Here is a 16,291-nt window from a genome sequence, read left to right as displayed (position 1 = left end):
TTGTTCCCGATCCTGGTCAAAGAAGAGGTAGTGGGTGGCTCTTACAGAGGGACACGACATACCATTTGTCAGTGCTACTGTGCAGGGAAGAATTCCCGGATTCTCACACAAGTGTGGGTCTTGCTTTTGGAACCCCTGTCTGTAGGGGCCATGCCCAGCTGTAGCAGGGGGCCTAGGGTGAGTATGGAATGTTCTATGCCAAGAACAGGGAGGACGTGAGGACAGCAGCTCCGACTGCTGGGAAAGAGATCTTCAAGGAGAGGACCTATAGTATCACCGGCAAGAGTCTGAGCTTTGGAGACAAACAGACCTGGGTTCTTTAATACTCTCATTTAAATTGCTTCATGAACCCTAAATAGTTTCCTAAGGCTGCCGTGAACAAAGTATCGCAACTGGGTGGCTTAAAACAACAGGAGTGTAATCTCTCACAGGTCTGGAAGTTAGAAGTCTTGACACCTGATTGTCAGCGGGGCCACGTTCTTCCTGAAGGTTCAAGAAAAGAATCCTTGCTTGCCTCTCCCTAGCTTCACACGGCCGTCTTCCCGGCGGGTCCCTCTGTGTCTGTGTGTCTGAGTCTCCCTCCCATGTCTCTTATGAAGACACCAGTCATTAGATGCAACGCCCGACCCCACCTTAACTAATCACGTCTGCAAATGAGGTCACGTTCTGAGGTTCCGGACGCACGTGAATTTTGCAGGGGACGCTTGTGTTCAACCTGCTATCAACACATTCAGCTCTTACCATGTGCCAGACATTGCCCTAGTGCTTTGCCAGGCGTAGTGCCCACGCCCTCCCAACCGTGCTCTGAGCCAGGACCTGTTCTCTCCGTTCACTGATGAGGAAACCAAGGCGCTGGGAGGGAAAGTCACTTGCCCAAGGCCAGCAGGGATGCAGTCTGCCTCCTGAGTCCGCGCTCTCAACCACCAGCCGCTGCCTCCTGTCCCAGCAGCGCTGCGTCCCAGCAGAGAGGCCGTGGGCAAGGCACCTTCCCTCTCGGAGACTCAAGTCCCCCAACTTTAAAGGGGAAAAACAGCACCTACTTTCTAGGGCTGCGGTGGGGGTTGAGCTCAGTTCTGCGGTGTGCATGAAGTGTTGGAACAAAGATGGCACACAGCAGGTTCTCGGTGAACGGGGGCTGCTGTCCTCATCATTCCGTCTATTATTTGCTCGGGCTGTGGGAAGCCAGGAGTCAGACGGGGAACTCTGGGGACACGATGCCTGAGTTCTCGTCTGGGCTGTGCCTTAGACCTCCCTGCGGTCTGTGCTACAGAAGTCATTTCTTCCCCCTTGGGTCTCGTTTCGCACGTGAGGAAGGGGCCCGATCAGGCTCATTCTGCCGGCTCACGGGGACGTGAGGTCCAGGTGGGATGAACGGGATGAACGACCCGGCGGGCGAGGCTCGTCTTCCCCTGTGGCAGGTGGGGAGGTCTCTCCGGGAGCCATTCTGGAGCCTGAGCCCGGCCCTGGGCTGCATCTGGGCCACGTTGTGTTTGGTCAACGCCTCCTCTGAAACAGCCTCCTTGACCCCTTGGGACTACTGACCCCGGGGCAGGGCGCTACAAGGGATCGATCAGACCTGGCCTTGGGGCCCTGATTGGTTCCAGCTGAGCGGGGCAAACACCAAGGTCACCTACAGGCTGCAGGCCCCCTCCCCAGTCTCAGTTCACAGCTGCTGCAGGCAGAGAGACGGTGGCCTCTCTGTCCCCAGACTGAGCTTGTGAGTGACACCGAGGCAGAAGAGCCCAGAACCATGCGGAGCCTCAGGGCTCTGTTTCTGCTGCTGACTGCCTGCCTGGCGGTGAGTGCCAGCCCCGTGCTGACACCGCCCGATGACATCCAAGTGCAAGAGAACTTCGACATCTCTAGGGTAAGGCTGGCCTCTCAGGCGGCGATGGCAGGGTGTCTGAGCAGGTGGGCCTCGCAGGGGGGCCAGTCTCCCAAGCCGACACTCGGGGGCTGGGTCCCCAAGGGCCCTTCCTGCTCAGACCGCCCGGGATTCGCCGAAACTACAACTTTATGCACCTGCCATTCCGTTGGGCCTCTCGTCTGACGATCTCTGAGTCAGATGCCCTCACGTGTGAACCTGCCTTCTTGGGGGCGCAAGGGGAATCCGTGCTCCAGTTATAACCCAGCCTGGAAAAGGCTTCGTGCTGTCTGCTACCCCTGCAGCCCCCTCACAGGGCCTAGCTTTTCGTGACCTCCTGCCCCCCTCCCCCCGCTCTTCACCTTTCGGCCCCTTCCCCCCACCCCCAACCCCTGTTACCATCCTGGGCCCTCTGCCCTTGCGGGCCTGGCTGTGGACAGAGGTCTGGGTGGCACGGGGCAGACGTGAGGGGTAACGGGGAGCAGAGAAACAGGACGGAGATCGGGCCGGTGGGATTAAGAGGGCCGGCTGTTAAGTGCTGTGTGGGGGAGCCCCAGGACCACTCTCTGACCCCAGTTCTGTCCCCAGTCACCAGGCGACCTTGAACAGGACCTTGCCCACCCAGGGCTCAGTGTCTGCATCGGTATGAGGGGGCTCTCAGACCCTTCTGGCTGTGGATTTTGTCTATGCTAGAGACAAGCAAGGGTTGTGGGTGGAGGGGCCCGGAGGAGCAGGGTCCTTGGGTCATCTGGGGTGGCGAAGCATAGGAGGCTCCCCGGGGTCTTCGGGGGTGTGACGGCTCTTTCCACCCTTTGCCCTGTGGGCGGGAGAAAGGGGCAGCAGGCTTGTCCTGAATTACTAGTTCAAGGAAAGGAGACCATTTCTAACACAGAGCTATGGGCTGCCTCCAAGGCACCGAGCTCCCTGTCCCCAGAGGAGTGAAAGACAGGACTGCTGCTCTGGGGGCCGTGGTTGACGATGACCTTCAACCACGGGGATTTGTGCCTCATGCACGTGAGCAGCACAGATCCTGTGCCTAAGCAGGGTAAGGCCTTCCCCCCCCCCAAGCAGCGTGGGACCCTGTGCACACACCCCCTTCCTAGGCTTGCTGTGGTAATGTGGGGCCACCGTTAGGCCCCATCCGTCCTCGAAGCTGCGTGGCCTCCAGGACATTAAAGCTTATCCTTGGCGTAGAGAGGAGGGAAGGGAGCAGGTGTCTGAATCCAGATCTTCGGAGCTTGTGGCTCTCTCCTAGATCTACGGGAAGTGGTTCCACGTGGCCATGGGCTCCACCTGCCCGTGGCTGAAGAAGTTCATGGACAGGATGTCCATGAGCACGCTGGTGCTGGGCGAGGGGGCGACGGACAAGGAGATCAGCATGACCAGCACTCGTTGGCGGTGAGAACGGGGATGGGGTGGGAGGGGCAAGGGGGACCAGGGTCCATCTGCCACCCTGGCCCGGCTTCAGTCACCACCCTGTCCCGGAGAGTTAAGGTCTCTACCTCCAGCCGGGACCTTGCCTCCGAGCTCCAGGGCCCTCCGCTGCCCTCCACCACGCAGTGCCCTGACACATGCCTATTTTGCAGCCTGGTTTGCAACTCGATCCTGCGGTGTCCCTTAGCTGAGTCAGGGCCCTGCCAACCCCCAGGACCCAACCTGGAAACGTGGGTGGGAGGGAGGCATTGAGACTCCTCTCTCTGCTGCCACAGGCTGTTCAATCCACCGTCAAGCCCTGTCCATTCTCCTCCTAAATCCCTCCAAGCTGCCCTCTGCTCCCTTCTTTACCATCCGCACCCTGCCAAGCCACCTGCCTTTCTCTCCTTGCTGTCTACGACACCCCGTCTCTACACTTCTCCCCACCTCTAATCTCCAACCATTTACCCAGCAAACAAAAGACCTCTTGAAAACTCGCACCTGCTCAAACTTTTCCATAGCTCCCTATTGCCCTGGGAATAAAGTTCAACTCCATTAATGGGGCCTTCTAGGCCCCTCCCAGGACTCACCAGGTATTCGGTGACCGACCCAAGTAGACTTTCAGCTCCTGAAACCCTCCACCCTCTTGCACCTGATGTTCCTTCTACTGGCGAAACGTCTCAACGTCTCCCCACCTCTCTGGGCTAATTCCTATGGATCCTTTAGGACTCGGGTTCTAGGTCACTTCCTCCAGGAAGCCATCCCTGACTGCCACCCTCACCCCCACCCCCACCAAGGTTCAGGTTACACACCTTCCTTTGTGCTCTTGGAGCACCTCATGCTTCTCCCCACTTGGCACACTGATTGCATCCGCCTCTGGTCTGCCCATGGGCCCTGCTCAGTCCTGAGGTCCATGAGGGGACAGAGTCCATCTTGCCCTCCTGTATATCCTCAGCCCGTCACACAGTGCCTGGCTCGGTATAGATGCTGCTCGATAAATGTTGATGAGATAAATAACAATCATCGTAACAACAGCTAGTATGTGCATAGTGCTTACTCTAAGCTGTTGTATTTTTTTTTAATGTTTATTTTTGAGGGAGACAGAGAGCAAATGGGGGAGGGGCAGAGAGAGAGGGAGACACAGAATCCAAAGCAGGTTCCAGGCTCTGAGCTGTCAGCACAGAGCCTAATGCGGGGCTCGAACCCACAAACTGCCAGATCACGACCTGAGCTGAAGTCGGGTGCTTAACTGACTGAGCCACCCAGGCGCCCCAAAGCTGTTTAATAGTATCCTATTGGATCCTGACAACGGCAATTTGAGGTGTCATTATCCCCCTTTCACAGAGGGACCTGGGGCCAGAGAGACACAGAGTAATAAAGGAATTAAAGCATTCATTCATCACTCCCCCCCTACCCGTGCGTCAGTCTGATGTGCAGATTTGGTTCAGGAAGTTGATGTTTAGGGCTGGCTTTGCCAAGGGGCAAGATTAGTCCCTTTTTCCTCTGTCCCTCTGTTCCCTTGTATGTGAGTGGGTCTCCTAGGACTGGCATGAGGATTAAACAGGATGTTTGGAAGTGCTACGTTCCAAATTACAAAAGAAAAACATGTGAGGAGGACCCCGCAGGAGAGTGGGTGTGGGCACCACGGTCTCTACCAGCGGTTACCTTTCTTTTGGTTTGTGCATCTCCAGGAGAGGCACCTGCGAGGAGATCTCCGGGGCCTATGAGAAAACAGACACTGACGGAAAGTTCCTCTATCATAAGCCTAGTAAGTTGAATTGGAGGCATCCTCTGCAGCTGTGTCCCCTTTGCTGAAAAACACCTTGTGGTGTCTTAACCTGTTTTTCCTTCTGCCTCACCTCTCCGTGCCCCCAAAGCCTTCCCTCCCATTTTTCTGAGATGTCCTCTGGGCTTTCTGTAGGTATTCCTCCTCTTTCCCTTCTCCCGCCTTCTCTCTCGTGCACTCACGAGCAGCCAGAATGAAAGGGGTGTCACTGAATTCTGAGGATCACATCGGGAGTTCGTCAGCATTCATGGTGGCCATCTGCAATCAGTTGATAAAAATTATGCTAAACATCTACCATGTGCAGGGTGCATGGTGCTGTCACAGAAGGAATTTATTCCTTCTGGACGTGAATTTATTCATTCACCCAGCAGATGTTTATTGACTATGCTCTATGTGTCAAATAACTGCGCTGGAAGTGGAACCTGTGAATGTTTGGGTAGGTGGATGTTTGAATAAATAAATGAGAAAATAAGCAAATGATTGGTAAACGAGCGCATATATGGATGGCAGATAAGTGAGTTAATCAGTCCTCTAACAGATAGTTCGATGGGTTAATGGGTGGAGGAAAGAAGGGGGGAGAGAAGGGAAGGAAAGAAGGAAGGAAATGGTTTGACGTATGGAAAGGATGGATGGGTGGGATGATGGTGGATGAATTAATGATAAATATATGGAGGAGATAGATGGATAGATAGAAGGGTGGATGAACAGATGATGTACGCGTGAATAGGTGAAGGAATTCAGGCTAGAGGAGCCTTCTGACAACCGATGCCTTTGGCCTCCTGCATCGCCCATGCAGGATGGAACATCACCATGGAGTCCTATGTGGTCCACACCAACTATGACGAGTACGCCATCCTTCTGACCAAGAAATTCAGCCACCACCATGGGCCCACCATCACCGCCAAGCTCTACGGTAACAGCGTGGAGCTAGATAAGTCCGCAGGAGTTGGGGGCGGGAGGAGGCCAGTGATTTAGGGACAGTGGAGTCTGATAAAACGGTAGTTGTGGGAAAGGTGGAAACATTTACTCCCCCTGGAGGAGGTGGAGCTCAGTCTCCCGTCCGAGGTAGAATCCTTTTCTTTTGGTTTTTGATTCCAGGGTTTCCGGGTCTGTAACAGAACCAGCAGAAAAAGCCACGCGTGGGGATTTGGGAGACCTGGGGTCGGAGGGCGTCTGGGAGGGACACCTCTTCTTCTTGTGGAGCCAATCTTTCCATACGTGTATTGAGGAGATCACACTGGGCTGATAGCTTCCAGCTCCTAAATGACAATCACTGGGCAAAATAATCCCAGGCCTTGCTAGCCTAGGCACCTGTGGTTCGAGGCGTCTTCTCTGCTTCCCATTGCAGGGCGACAGCCACAGCTTCGAGAAAGCCTGCTGGAGGAGTTCAGGGAGGTCGCCTTGGGTGTGGGCATCCCCGAGGACTCCATCTTCACGATGGCCGACAAAGGTAAATGCGACCCTGCCCCGCCCCACCCCAGCCTTCTGTCTCCTCCTCATCCTTCACGGTCCTCAGAGAGCATCTTCCCAGGCCCTGGGTCTTTCCTGTAACCCTCTGAGATACGTAGGATTATAGTCCCCCTCCCCTCTTTATAGAGAAGGTAGCTGGGGCCCCCAGATTTGTTCCAGGTCACACAGCGAATGTGCTTGGTAGAGCTGAGACTAGAACCAATTCAGCCTTCAGCCTCGTGCCACCTGTTAAACTGAGGTTATAGCCAGAATCCACAGGTAGCTCGCAGAAGGCAATCCAGTATTGGGGTCAAGAGTATGGGCTCGAGGTAGAGTACCGAAATTCAAGTTGAGCTGTGTGGCTTCTGGCTAGCCAACCTTCCGGAGCCTGATTTTCCTCATCTGTAAAATGGGGCATCATACTGCCTCTCTTATAAATTGCTGTGGGAAGTCAGTGAGAGGAAGCCTTTAAATACGATAGCGCTGTGCCCAGTGTCTAGTAAGTGCTCAGTAAGTGTTAGCCATTGCTGGTCTTCGATGGTGCTGCTGGCGATGACGGTGCGGCCACCAGCTTGTCGCTTTTCCAACGAATGACCTTCAGCAGGCCACGTGAGTGGAGCCATTCATGAAGTGGGCTAATGCACAAGACAGTTCCCAGCTGAGTGCCCACCCGGCACGCAGTCATTAGCATTATGACAGAAACAAAGCCCTCTCTGGGTCTTGGCCCTCTTACTCACCTCTCTCTTCTGTCCTGGCCTAGGTGAGTGTGTCCCTGGGGAGCAGGAACCAGAGCCCTCTCCACTCACGGTGAGCACCTCTTTTTCCCACCCCATCCCCACCCTGCCTGATTTTTGCTGCCGTTGCTTAGGTCCCCCTGTGGTGGTGGGTGGGGTCATTGAGAGAGGTTGAGAGAAGGCAGTGGTAGGCATGGGGTCTTGAAGTCAGAACCCTCCCCCCGCCCCCCGCAGGGCTCAATCTCAGATCTGCCATCTGGGCCAGTTGCTGCCCTATCCAGACCTCACTTTTCCTCATCTGTGAAATGGGGTAGTTACACTTACCTTCCGTGGGCTAGAATTCAGTGACATATTGGAAAAATTCTTAGCATAGTGCCTAAAGCCAGTCAAATACTCAATAACGAAATGATGATACCCAATACTTAAGAAATAAAAGACAAAGTCAATTGATCTCCAAAAAACCAGCAAACCTGAGAGCAGGCAGCTTCTCAATCAACTGCTCTATCTACTATTCTGCCTTTTGATGTTCTGGGCTTCCTTACTCTTATGCTTTATTTTCCTGCCTTTACCATATTGATTAAGCTTTCTTCGTTTTTTTTTTTTTTTCTGTGATTATTTGGAAATTATATATCCAGGTTTATTCTACCAACGTGTGTGTGCATATACATGCTTGTATACATGTATAAATTTTCAAGACTATGTTTCTGAACAAATATATATTATAAATATATTAGAAACATAGTCTCAAAAAAATTTTTTAAATACAAGAAAGTAAGAAAAGAGTGTCCTTATTCCTACATAGAATCAACACTGTTAACATTGTTTGCTTCTGTGTTTTTAAAGAAAAATTATCATTGATTTTACGAAAACCAACATGTGCTCGTTATACAGAATTAAAATTAAAAACGATAAAAATAAGATAAATAAATGAAAATAAAGAATTAAAATCATGCTGAAAAGGTTACAGAGTAAGAGTTTAAAAAAATGCCACCACCCAAAACTACCAATATTCACATTAATCCAGCAATTTCGGCACGTGCACATGTGGAGGGAAGGACAGATAGAAGGAATGCACAGATTTATGTACAGATTCAGGCATACTGTTATTAAATGGGATGCTATCGCAGATGCTATTTTGAGTTTCAAAAAGCATTCTTTGTAGTTTTATTTGAATTAAGAAAAAAACAACACGGTTGGACTTTTTGAACTTCAAATAAGCATCTGTCGCCATCTTTCCCAGTCACTTAGTAAAAGTTCTGGGATGGATTCTACACTCACTCTTGGTGAATATAACCACAGCGTCTCCATTCCTGAGTTACTTATTTCTATCAATCTCTTCATTAGCGCCTTCACCAAGTGGTGTTTACAAGGCGGGTTCATGGGTGTTTTAATCCTTGAATTCTTCCGTTTGAGAAAAGTCTGCCCATTTCCTTCATACTTGAATGGCATTTTGCTTGGGCGTCACATTCTTGGGTCATGTTTCCTTTCTCTCGGAATGTTGTCTGCACTGCTCTGTTGTTCTCAAGCGCTAATCATCACTCTGGGAAAGCCTGAGGCCAGCCTGCTGTTTCTTCTCCTTGTAAGCAATTTGTTCCTTCTGCCCAGATGCCAGGACAAACTTTATCCTTGAACTCTGTATCTTTTTTTTTGTTTTCAATTTTTTAAAGTAAGCTTTAAGCCCAATGTGGGGCGTGCACTCACGATCCTGAGATCAAGAGTCACATGCTCTACTGACCGAGTCAGCCAGAACACTCCACAGTCAGTATCTTAACAAGGACATGTCTTGGTGTTGAGAATTCCATGCCAAATTTCCTGGAATTCAGTGTGCCCTTCCCATCCACAGGTTACATTTTTTCTGTGGGGTTTTGCTACTTTGGGAACACTTGTTCTCTCATCCTGGAGCATCTTTGTCTTCCACACATGCTAGGTGTTCTCAGTTGCTTTCATCTGTATTCACTGGGCTTCTCCCGGGATTCTCACTCGTCTTTCTTCTGGGACAGTCATTCCATTTAGCAGCATCTATTCTGTTCCTTGCTATTTCTGACGTATTCACTAGCTCTGAATGTACGTTGTCTTCGTTCTCAATTTTTTGTATCTAGGCCTGAATTTTGTCTTTTATTGTATTCTGAATTTTGTCTTTTATTTACCACTTTGTCTTTGAGTCTTGTTTTAATGAATATGTGTTTTCATTAAGCAATTCTATAGCTTGAGGCCACTGAAGAATTTCCTTCAGCTTGTTGAGTTGTATTTTCTTCTACATTGGTGTCATAGGTGGGGTTTCCTAGATCAACGCCTGTAGAGCAGGTGTGAAGGAAGAACTGGGCAGGAGAAGCAGAGCTGTGATGTGGTCATGATGCCTCAGCCAACCCTGTGGGAGCTCTAGAACTGGGGTGGGGGAGACCTTTGGAGTTGTCTCATGATGGTGCCAAGGGGTGGGGCCTTAATACCCGGATTTTGATCATGTTCTGGGGATCAGCCTGGGGGAGGAAGCATGACCCTGAGGGAGAGGGGTCCCCTTAGCTGAGGCAGTCCCAACAGGGGCTGACAGCTCAGGCTGGGAATGTAAGCCCACTCCTCAGGGGAGGTCTAGGCAGTTCATGACAGGAGCCACCACAGTCGGGCTCTTTCTATAGTGCGGCCTATTTACTCCTTCATCTCAGAAATGGGTCTGGATGGTCTCTGTGCCATTTCTTTTTATCTTGTTCCTGCTCAGTGTTAGCCCGTCTTCTGTGATATGGTGGGGTGGGGGGTTTCATTTATTCCTTGGTCATTTCCCCCAATAAAATTGAGCTGAGCCCCCTCCTACCCAAATGTAGTCTAAGGTCTGGGTATTTTGTGTTCCATCGACTTTTCTGAAGTCCAAGGAAAGGGTGGGAAGGAGCAGGGGTGGAAGAGCTTTCCTAAGGCATGCCATCTTGGCTGGAATACCCTTGCTTGCTTTCTCTTTTGAAGAACTACGTGGGGTTCATTCCACCTGGTCAGGGCAGTGACATCTGTCTGCCCCATGTCAATACCCCTGGTGCATTAGATCGTGTAGTCCCAGAACCTTCACTTAGAGAGAGAAGGCCTCTAGTCTGTTTCCTCTTTACTTCCCAGAAGTCGTCTTCACGACTTCTCTGTCAGAAGAGGAAAAAGAAAAGGTCCCTCAATTTCCTTCTCTCAGGATTCGGGAGTCTTAGGGAGAATAATCAGAAATTTAATGACTTGGGAGTTAGAGGGCAGAGTTAGGAGTTGACCATCCTGTTCAGCTCCAAAATACTTGATTTCTTTCCTTGATCAACAGTTTTACTTTTTGCTTTCAACTATGCCCCTTTCCTTGACTGAGCCATGCTGATGAACATTTGGAGATTGATATTCTGAATTCATTTTTTTGCTGTTAGGAATTGGAAAAGGCGATTTTGAGGGAAATTTACATCTGCCATCTTCATCCCCATCTCGACGGAATCTGTATTTCTTCGTCACTGTCAATGAAACCATAACTGGTGTCTCCCCTTGCAGAAAAGAAAAATGGAGCACACTTTCCATTTCTTCTTTCCAGGCTTCCCACATGTCTGTTTTTGTGGATGTAATCTGAGGTTGACATTTATATTTTCCACCTTTTGTTAAAATTTTTTTTTTTAATGTTGATTCTTGAGGTAGAGACAGACAGACTGTGAGTGGGGGGGAGGGGCAGAGAGAGAGGGAGACACAGAATCCAAAACAGGCTCCAGGCTCTGAGCTGTCAGCACAGAGGCTGACACGGGCTCGAACTCACGCGCTGTGAGATCATGACCTGAGCCGAAGTCGGATGCTTAACCGACTGAGACACCGAGGCACCCCTCCACCTTTTGTTCTGAGAATTACTTTTAACATTTACATTATGTGACCATTGTAACAACCATTTAATCTCAACTCTGTTTTATTGGCTTTATAGTTTATCATAATTTTTTGCTATTGCATCATCTTTTTTTTTTTTTTTTTTTTTTGTACTTAGATTCCTCTCTCAATTGGTGGGAATATTTTTGTAGGTTTAAGATTTTATTTTTAAGTACTCTCTGTACCCCACATGGGGCTCGAACTCACAACCCAAAGATTAAGAGTCACATGGTCCACTGACTGAGCCAGCCAGGTGCCCTGGAATATTTCTATAAGTAGTTTTTTATTTTTATTTTTTCTGAACAAACACATGGGTGGCAAACTACTGGATCCTTGCGTGTTTGAAAATGTGTTTATCACATGGTCAGCAGCTTAGATGAGTACGGAATCTTTTCTCTCTTATAAACTTCAGATGTTGCTCTGCAGTTTCTGTCATTTAATGCTGCTGTTTACTACACGGTCCGTTAGGCTCTTTATCCTTTGTCTCTAGGAAGTGTCCAGGTGGGGCTCTTCATTAATTTTACCTCGTTCCCTTTGACCCCAACTTATAATTGGACAACTCAAGTCTTTCTTCAACTCAGAAAAGTTTTCTTCTATTATTTCTATATTGATTGCCTCTCCTAGAATTCCTACTATGTGAATGTATTTCTTATGATCATTTAGCCAGTTTATTATCTCTACGGTATGGTTAAATTAAACAAAACCCTTCCCATCTCCAGTAACTTCCTTCTTTCATTCTGTTCATTTCCATAACCGTTGGCCCCTGTGATATTGACGCAGCATCATCATGAATTCATTGATGGTTTAAGTTTTCTCCTGTTTCCTGCTGTCATCCTGCGTGTGATGGAGGTATTTCTCCTGAGCAGCTGCATTATTTCAATTGTTCCATGATTTTTTCTCTCTTCCTGCATCCTCACCAAGGAACAAGGCCTATGTGCAACCAGCTTGAGAGACAGTTGGGAGTCCCTGATCATAGCTTTAGTTGCACCTTAAAAGGAGAACATTGAAAGTTACCACAGATTTACTTTTTCAGATTCTAGTCTTTCCCATCCCTGCTGGCTGGCAGTTTCCCTGCTCATCCCTTTTTTAATGGCCTTGGGATCCTGCCTCAGGGGACTCTACACTTAGCCTTTTGCCAGCTTTGGCAGCCTGCCCCGCTCTTTAGTCCCCACCACTCCCCACCACCACAGCTAAGAATGTCAGGGTCAGTCTGGGGTCCCTTCTCCATACCTTCTAGGTGGCTTTTCCTTTGCAAGCGACTGACAATGATAGTCTGGTCAGCCCTTCCTGCAAATCATTCACACCCACACTCCACCGTGTAGAAACACCTTCAAGTTTCTGGCACGGAAATGCTGCTCTTCCCTGGTTTCCAATTCAGATGATTTTTTTTTTTCCCTCGCTATTTTATTCCTTTGGGCATTTCAACTAGAATTTGGATACAGGGGTGTTGTTCTACTCCATGGTTCTGATTTTCCTTTCAGACTAGAAACCTATCTTGTGATGCCCATTCTGGGATTCAGGTTGATACTTTTGGGAAAACCAGTCCATTAACCAGTGTAGTAACTCTGCTTCTGTCTGTACCCTGATTCCCAAAGCAAATGGTTTTTATATATTCCAGGGGTACAGGTGAGCAATAGTGGCGAGGTCCCCACAACAGCTTCTCTTTCTCCCCACCCCAGAGAGCCCGGAGGGCTGTGCTGCCCCAGGAAGAGGAAGGATCAGGGGCCAGGCTGCTAGCAACTGATTTCAGCAAGAAGGAAGGTAATGACCACTCACCTTTCCACCCGCTTCTGTCACACTGCAGAGAGGAAGGGCCCATGGGTGGCACACACAAGCTGCCCTCACCACCACGAAGTCTTTCTTACTTGTCTGTTGGTCAAGGACCGGGACTAGGAAAGGCAAATCAAGGCCTCTGCGTGGTGCCAGGGGTCGTGAGGGGAGAGAGAAGAACATAAGGTGTGGCCCCTGGGCTCAGGAACTCTCCGCTCCATGATGAGAAGCGCGTTCTGGCCCTGTCTGTACCACTGTGTGGCCTCCTAGCCTATGTTTCCTCCTCTCCGCAGCAGATAAGAGCCTGCTGTGCTCACGATCAGGGCTTCTGTGGGAGCAAGTTGGAGCAGGACGTGAGGTTGCCCTGCGTGGTGGACAGTGTTCACGAATGACTCACCCTCCAGCTTGCTCAGCAAATGCTCAGCCCTGCTCCGCCCTGTGCTGGGTCCTGGGGTCATCCAGACAAACCCGTGCCTTTTCCGAACTTGTGGTCTGGTAGGGGAGGCAGGCAGAGAAGCTGATGGACCCAAAAGGCAGGGTCAGCTAAGGGGGGTGGGGGAGCTCAGAGGAGGGAGGAGTCAGGGGATCTAGGAGGACTTCCTGGATGAAGGGGAATTCGTGGGGTGTCCAGGTATCCAGGGAGGGGTCTATGGAGGAAGGTCCTCCGGAGCAGTGGGAGAAAAGGCATGGGTGTGGGACTTCAGGGGAGAGGTCAGGCCGGCACGGCTGCTGTCGCCGCGTGCACCATCACCTGCTATTAGAGTCCCTGGATGGACAAGACCAACACGGGACGGTGGGCCAGTGGGTCTCTGGGTTATGGCGTGGAATGGGCACGGATTTTGGAGCCCATGGGGTTTTGAATCTCAGCACTCTGTGATCCTGGGCAGGTCCCTTTACCTCTCAATTTCCTCGTCTATAAAAATGAGTTGACAATCCTTCCTGTGAGTGTGGAGGGGAAAACTAAACTAGATGGTGCATGTTAAGCGTCCAGCCCGGTGACAGGTACACAGGAAGCACTCAGTAAGAGCTGCTGTTCTGCCCCTCTCCAGATGCCTGCCAGCTGGGCCACGCAGAAGGCCCTTGCCTGGGGATGGTCACGAGGTATTTCTATAATGGCTCATCCATGGCCTGTGAGACCTTCCAATATGGCGGCTGCCTGGGCAACGGCAACAACTTCGCCTCAGAGAAGGAGTGTCTGCAGACCTGCCGAACCGTGGGTGAGCACGGGCCCCTCACCTCCATGCGTGCTGCACCCCACACCCTGTCCTCCCAACAAGACACCTGCCAGGTGAACAGGGAGCCAAGAGAGAGGAGGTTCCAGGGGTGGAATTCTGGGGCAAGCTTCCTGAAGTCACAGGAAGTGCACATCTGGATGTGGGTGCCCCAGGCAAGTGACTGGTTTCCATGGGTCCCGGCTTCCCAGTCCGGAGGAACCAAGTGCTCTGGACGAGCAGGGCAACCTGGTTCAGGCCCTTTGCCGGGTGTCCCGGGTCAGCTGCGCAGAAGGACTGACACTCCGCGCCCCCCCTTCCCCACAGCGGCCTGCAACCTCCCCATAGTGACCGGCCCCTGCCGAGGCTACAACCAGCTCTGGGCATTCGATGCCGTCCAGGGGAAATGCGTCCTCTTCACCTATGGCGGCTGCCAAGGCAACGGCAACAAGTTCTACTCAGAGAAGGAGTGCAGGGAGTACTGTGGTGTCCCTGGCAACGGTAGGAGGACCCGTGGGTGCTACTGGGTCCAGGCGGGAGAGCCCTGGTAGGGAGTGGGGGTCCGGAGAGGTGAGTTCTTGACTCCACCAGATGACCGGCCCATCCGCTCTCTGGGCCTGTTCCCCATCTGTAAAATGGGGCTAAACCCTTGCCCCAGCTGGGACGGGGCACCAGGGAGGCACAGGCCAGACCTGAGCCTGGCAGAGACGGCCTCTGCTTCTGGGGCTGCCACGTTCGGGCTGGCCACGTTGGGCGAGTACCAGTTTGAGCCTCATTTTGTTTTCTTCTGTAAAATGGGACAAAAGTACCCACTCGGATTTCACAGTGCCTGGACGGTGAGGACCCGGCTGACGGCAGCCGTCACTGGTCCTGATGGCCATGCTGTGATGACAACAGTAATGGCATGCCAGGGGAACAGCAACCATTTGATTTCTGTGCCATGTCTCCCCACTGGGAGAAGAGGCCAAAGACCAGATCATTCTGTGGGATGCGCTTTGGAGACACCAGGTCATGCAGCAAGCAAACAGCAGTTTCTGGCCTCAAGCTCAGGTCCCAAGTCAGCCCAAGCTGCCTTCCCTCCTCCGTGAGGCGTCCCCATCCCGACCGTCCCCATCCACAGACGCCCTGGGTGAGCCCCACACCTACTTGCCGAGCTTCTCTGTGTCCACAGGTGACGAGGAGCTGCTGCCCATCGCCAGCTGATCGGCCCGCAGGCCACACGGTGGCGGGGAGGGTGCGGGCCGTGTCTGTTCCGGTGCCCCATGTCAGGCCGGGCCGGGTGACCCGGGTTCAAATAAAAATGAAGTTGTGGACTCCTGAAACTCCACGCCGTGACTGTTCATTGTCACGATAAAGCGTAAGGGGTAGCAGGGAGAGGGGGGAGACAAAGCCAGGGCAGGCGGGAGTTACCCCAGCTTTCCCCGGAAGTGAAAAGCGTGTTGGAAGTGTAATAGAACTGTCCTCGGGCCATGAAATTGGCTGTGCAGATTGAGACCCAAATCTCAGTTCTGTTTACTCCACAACACTATCAAATGGGCCTATTGTTTTAAACCCAGAAAAGGAGAGAAGAAACACCTCTGGGGACTTGTTTGTGGGTGAAGTTCAAATAGGGTTCAGAAGAGGGGACTGTGCCCTCTTTGCCCGGGTGCCGGGTGGGTCACGGCCACTGGCCCACCGTGCCTGAAGCAACAACCCCTGCCCTTTGCGGCACCAACACCCACACCACAACCATGTGGCCGCAGCCACGTCCCCAGCACGAGCTGCCAGGGGCCAGAGAGCCTCGGGCTGCTTCTCCACGAGGCCCTGGAGGTCCTGTCTCCTGGGATCGTCACTCTGGCCCTCTGCCCCGCAAGGAGAGAGTTCACTGACCTCTGCATTGTATCTGGGACCATCAGCGAGGCACTGGACCCGAGCCGGCAGCCCTCGGCCTGGCCTGGCTTGTCCTCCCTTGAGGAAGAGGACAGGTAGACTGTCCAGGGTGGCTCGGTCACCAACTTAGCAGAACATGACTCCCAGAGCTTCCGAGAAGAGACACGCTGACACCTGACCTATAAATCTCTCTTGCGCGCTCCATCCCCACAGAACCCTGACCGGTGCTGCTCCCGCTGCTGCCTCTCACGCCCACAGCCCATTTGCTTAAGAGACTCATCAGGAAGGAAGAAGGGAGGGGATGGATCCAGATGTAAGGACTTGGCTGTAGGAAGATTTG

At 51.7% G+C, this 16,291-nt stretch overlaps 1 protein-coding gene across 1 annotated transcript; it reads left to right on the top strand.

The window, feature by feature from the left end:
• Positions 1–1,636: 1,636 nt before the first annotated feature.
• On the top strand, positions 1,637–15,409 carry AMBP (alpha-1-microglobulin/bikunin precursor). The gene is made up of 10 exons (XM_040482079.1): positions 1,637–1,867; positions 3,120–3,262; positions 4,969–5,045; positions 5,860–5,976; positions 6,412–6,513; positions 7,273–7,319; positions 12,781–12,862; positions 13,921–14,088; positions 14,410–14,583; positions 15,254–15,409. Exons 1-10 carry the CDS (start codon positions 1,751–1,753, stop codon positions 15,283–15,285), a joined length of 1,059 nt encoding a protein of 352 aa, XP_040338013.1. The 5' UTR covers positions 1,637–1,750; the 3' UTR covers positions 15,286–15,409.
• The last annotated feature ends 882 nt before the right edge of the window (positions 15,410–16,291 follow it).

The sequence above is a fragment of the Herpailurus yagouaroundi genome, unplaced genomic scaffold (genome assembly GCF_014898765.1).
Source record: "Herpailurus yagouaroundi ecotype Mexico unplaced genomic scaffold, PumYag 160, whole genome shotgun sequence".
Taxonomy (NCBI): domain Eukaryota; kingdom Metazoa; phylum Chordata; class Mammalia; order Carnivora; family Felidae; genus Herpailurus; species Herpailurus yagouaroundi.
Note: the sequence above shows the minus strand (reverse complement) of the source record. Positions and strands in the feature narration are given on the sequence as shown.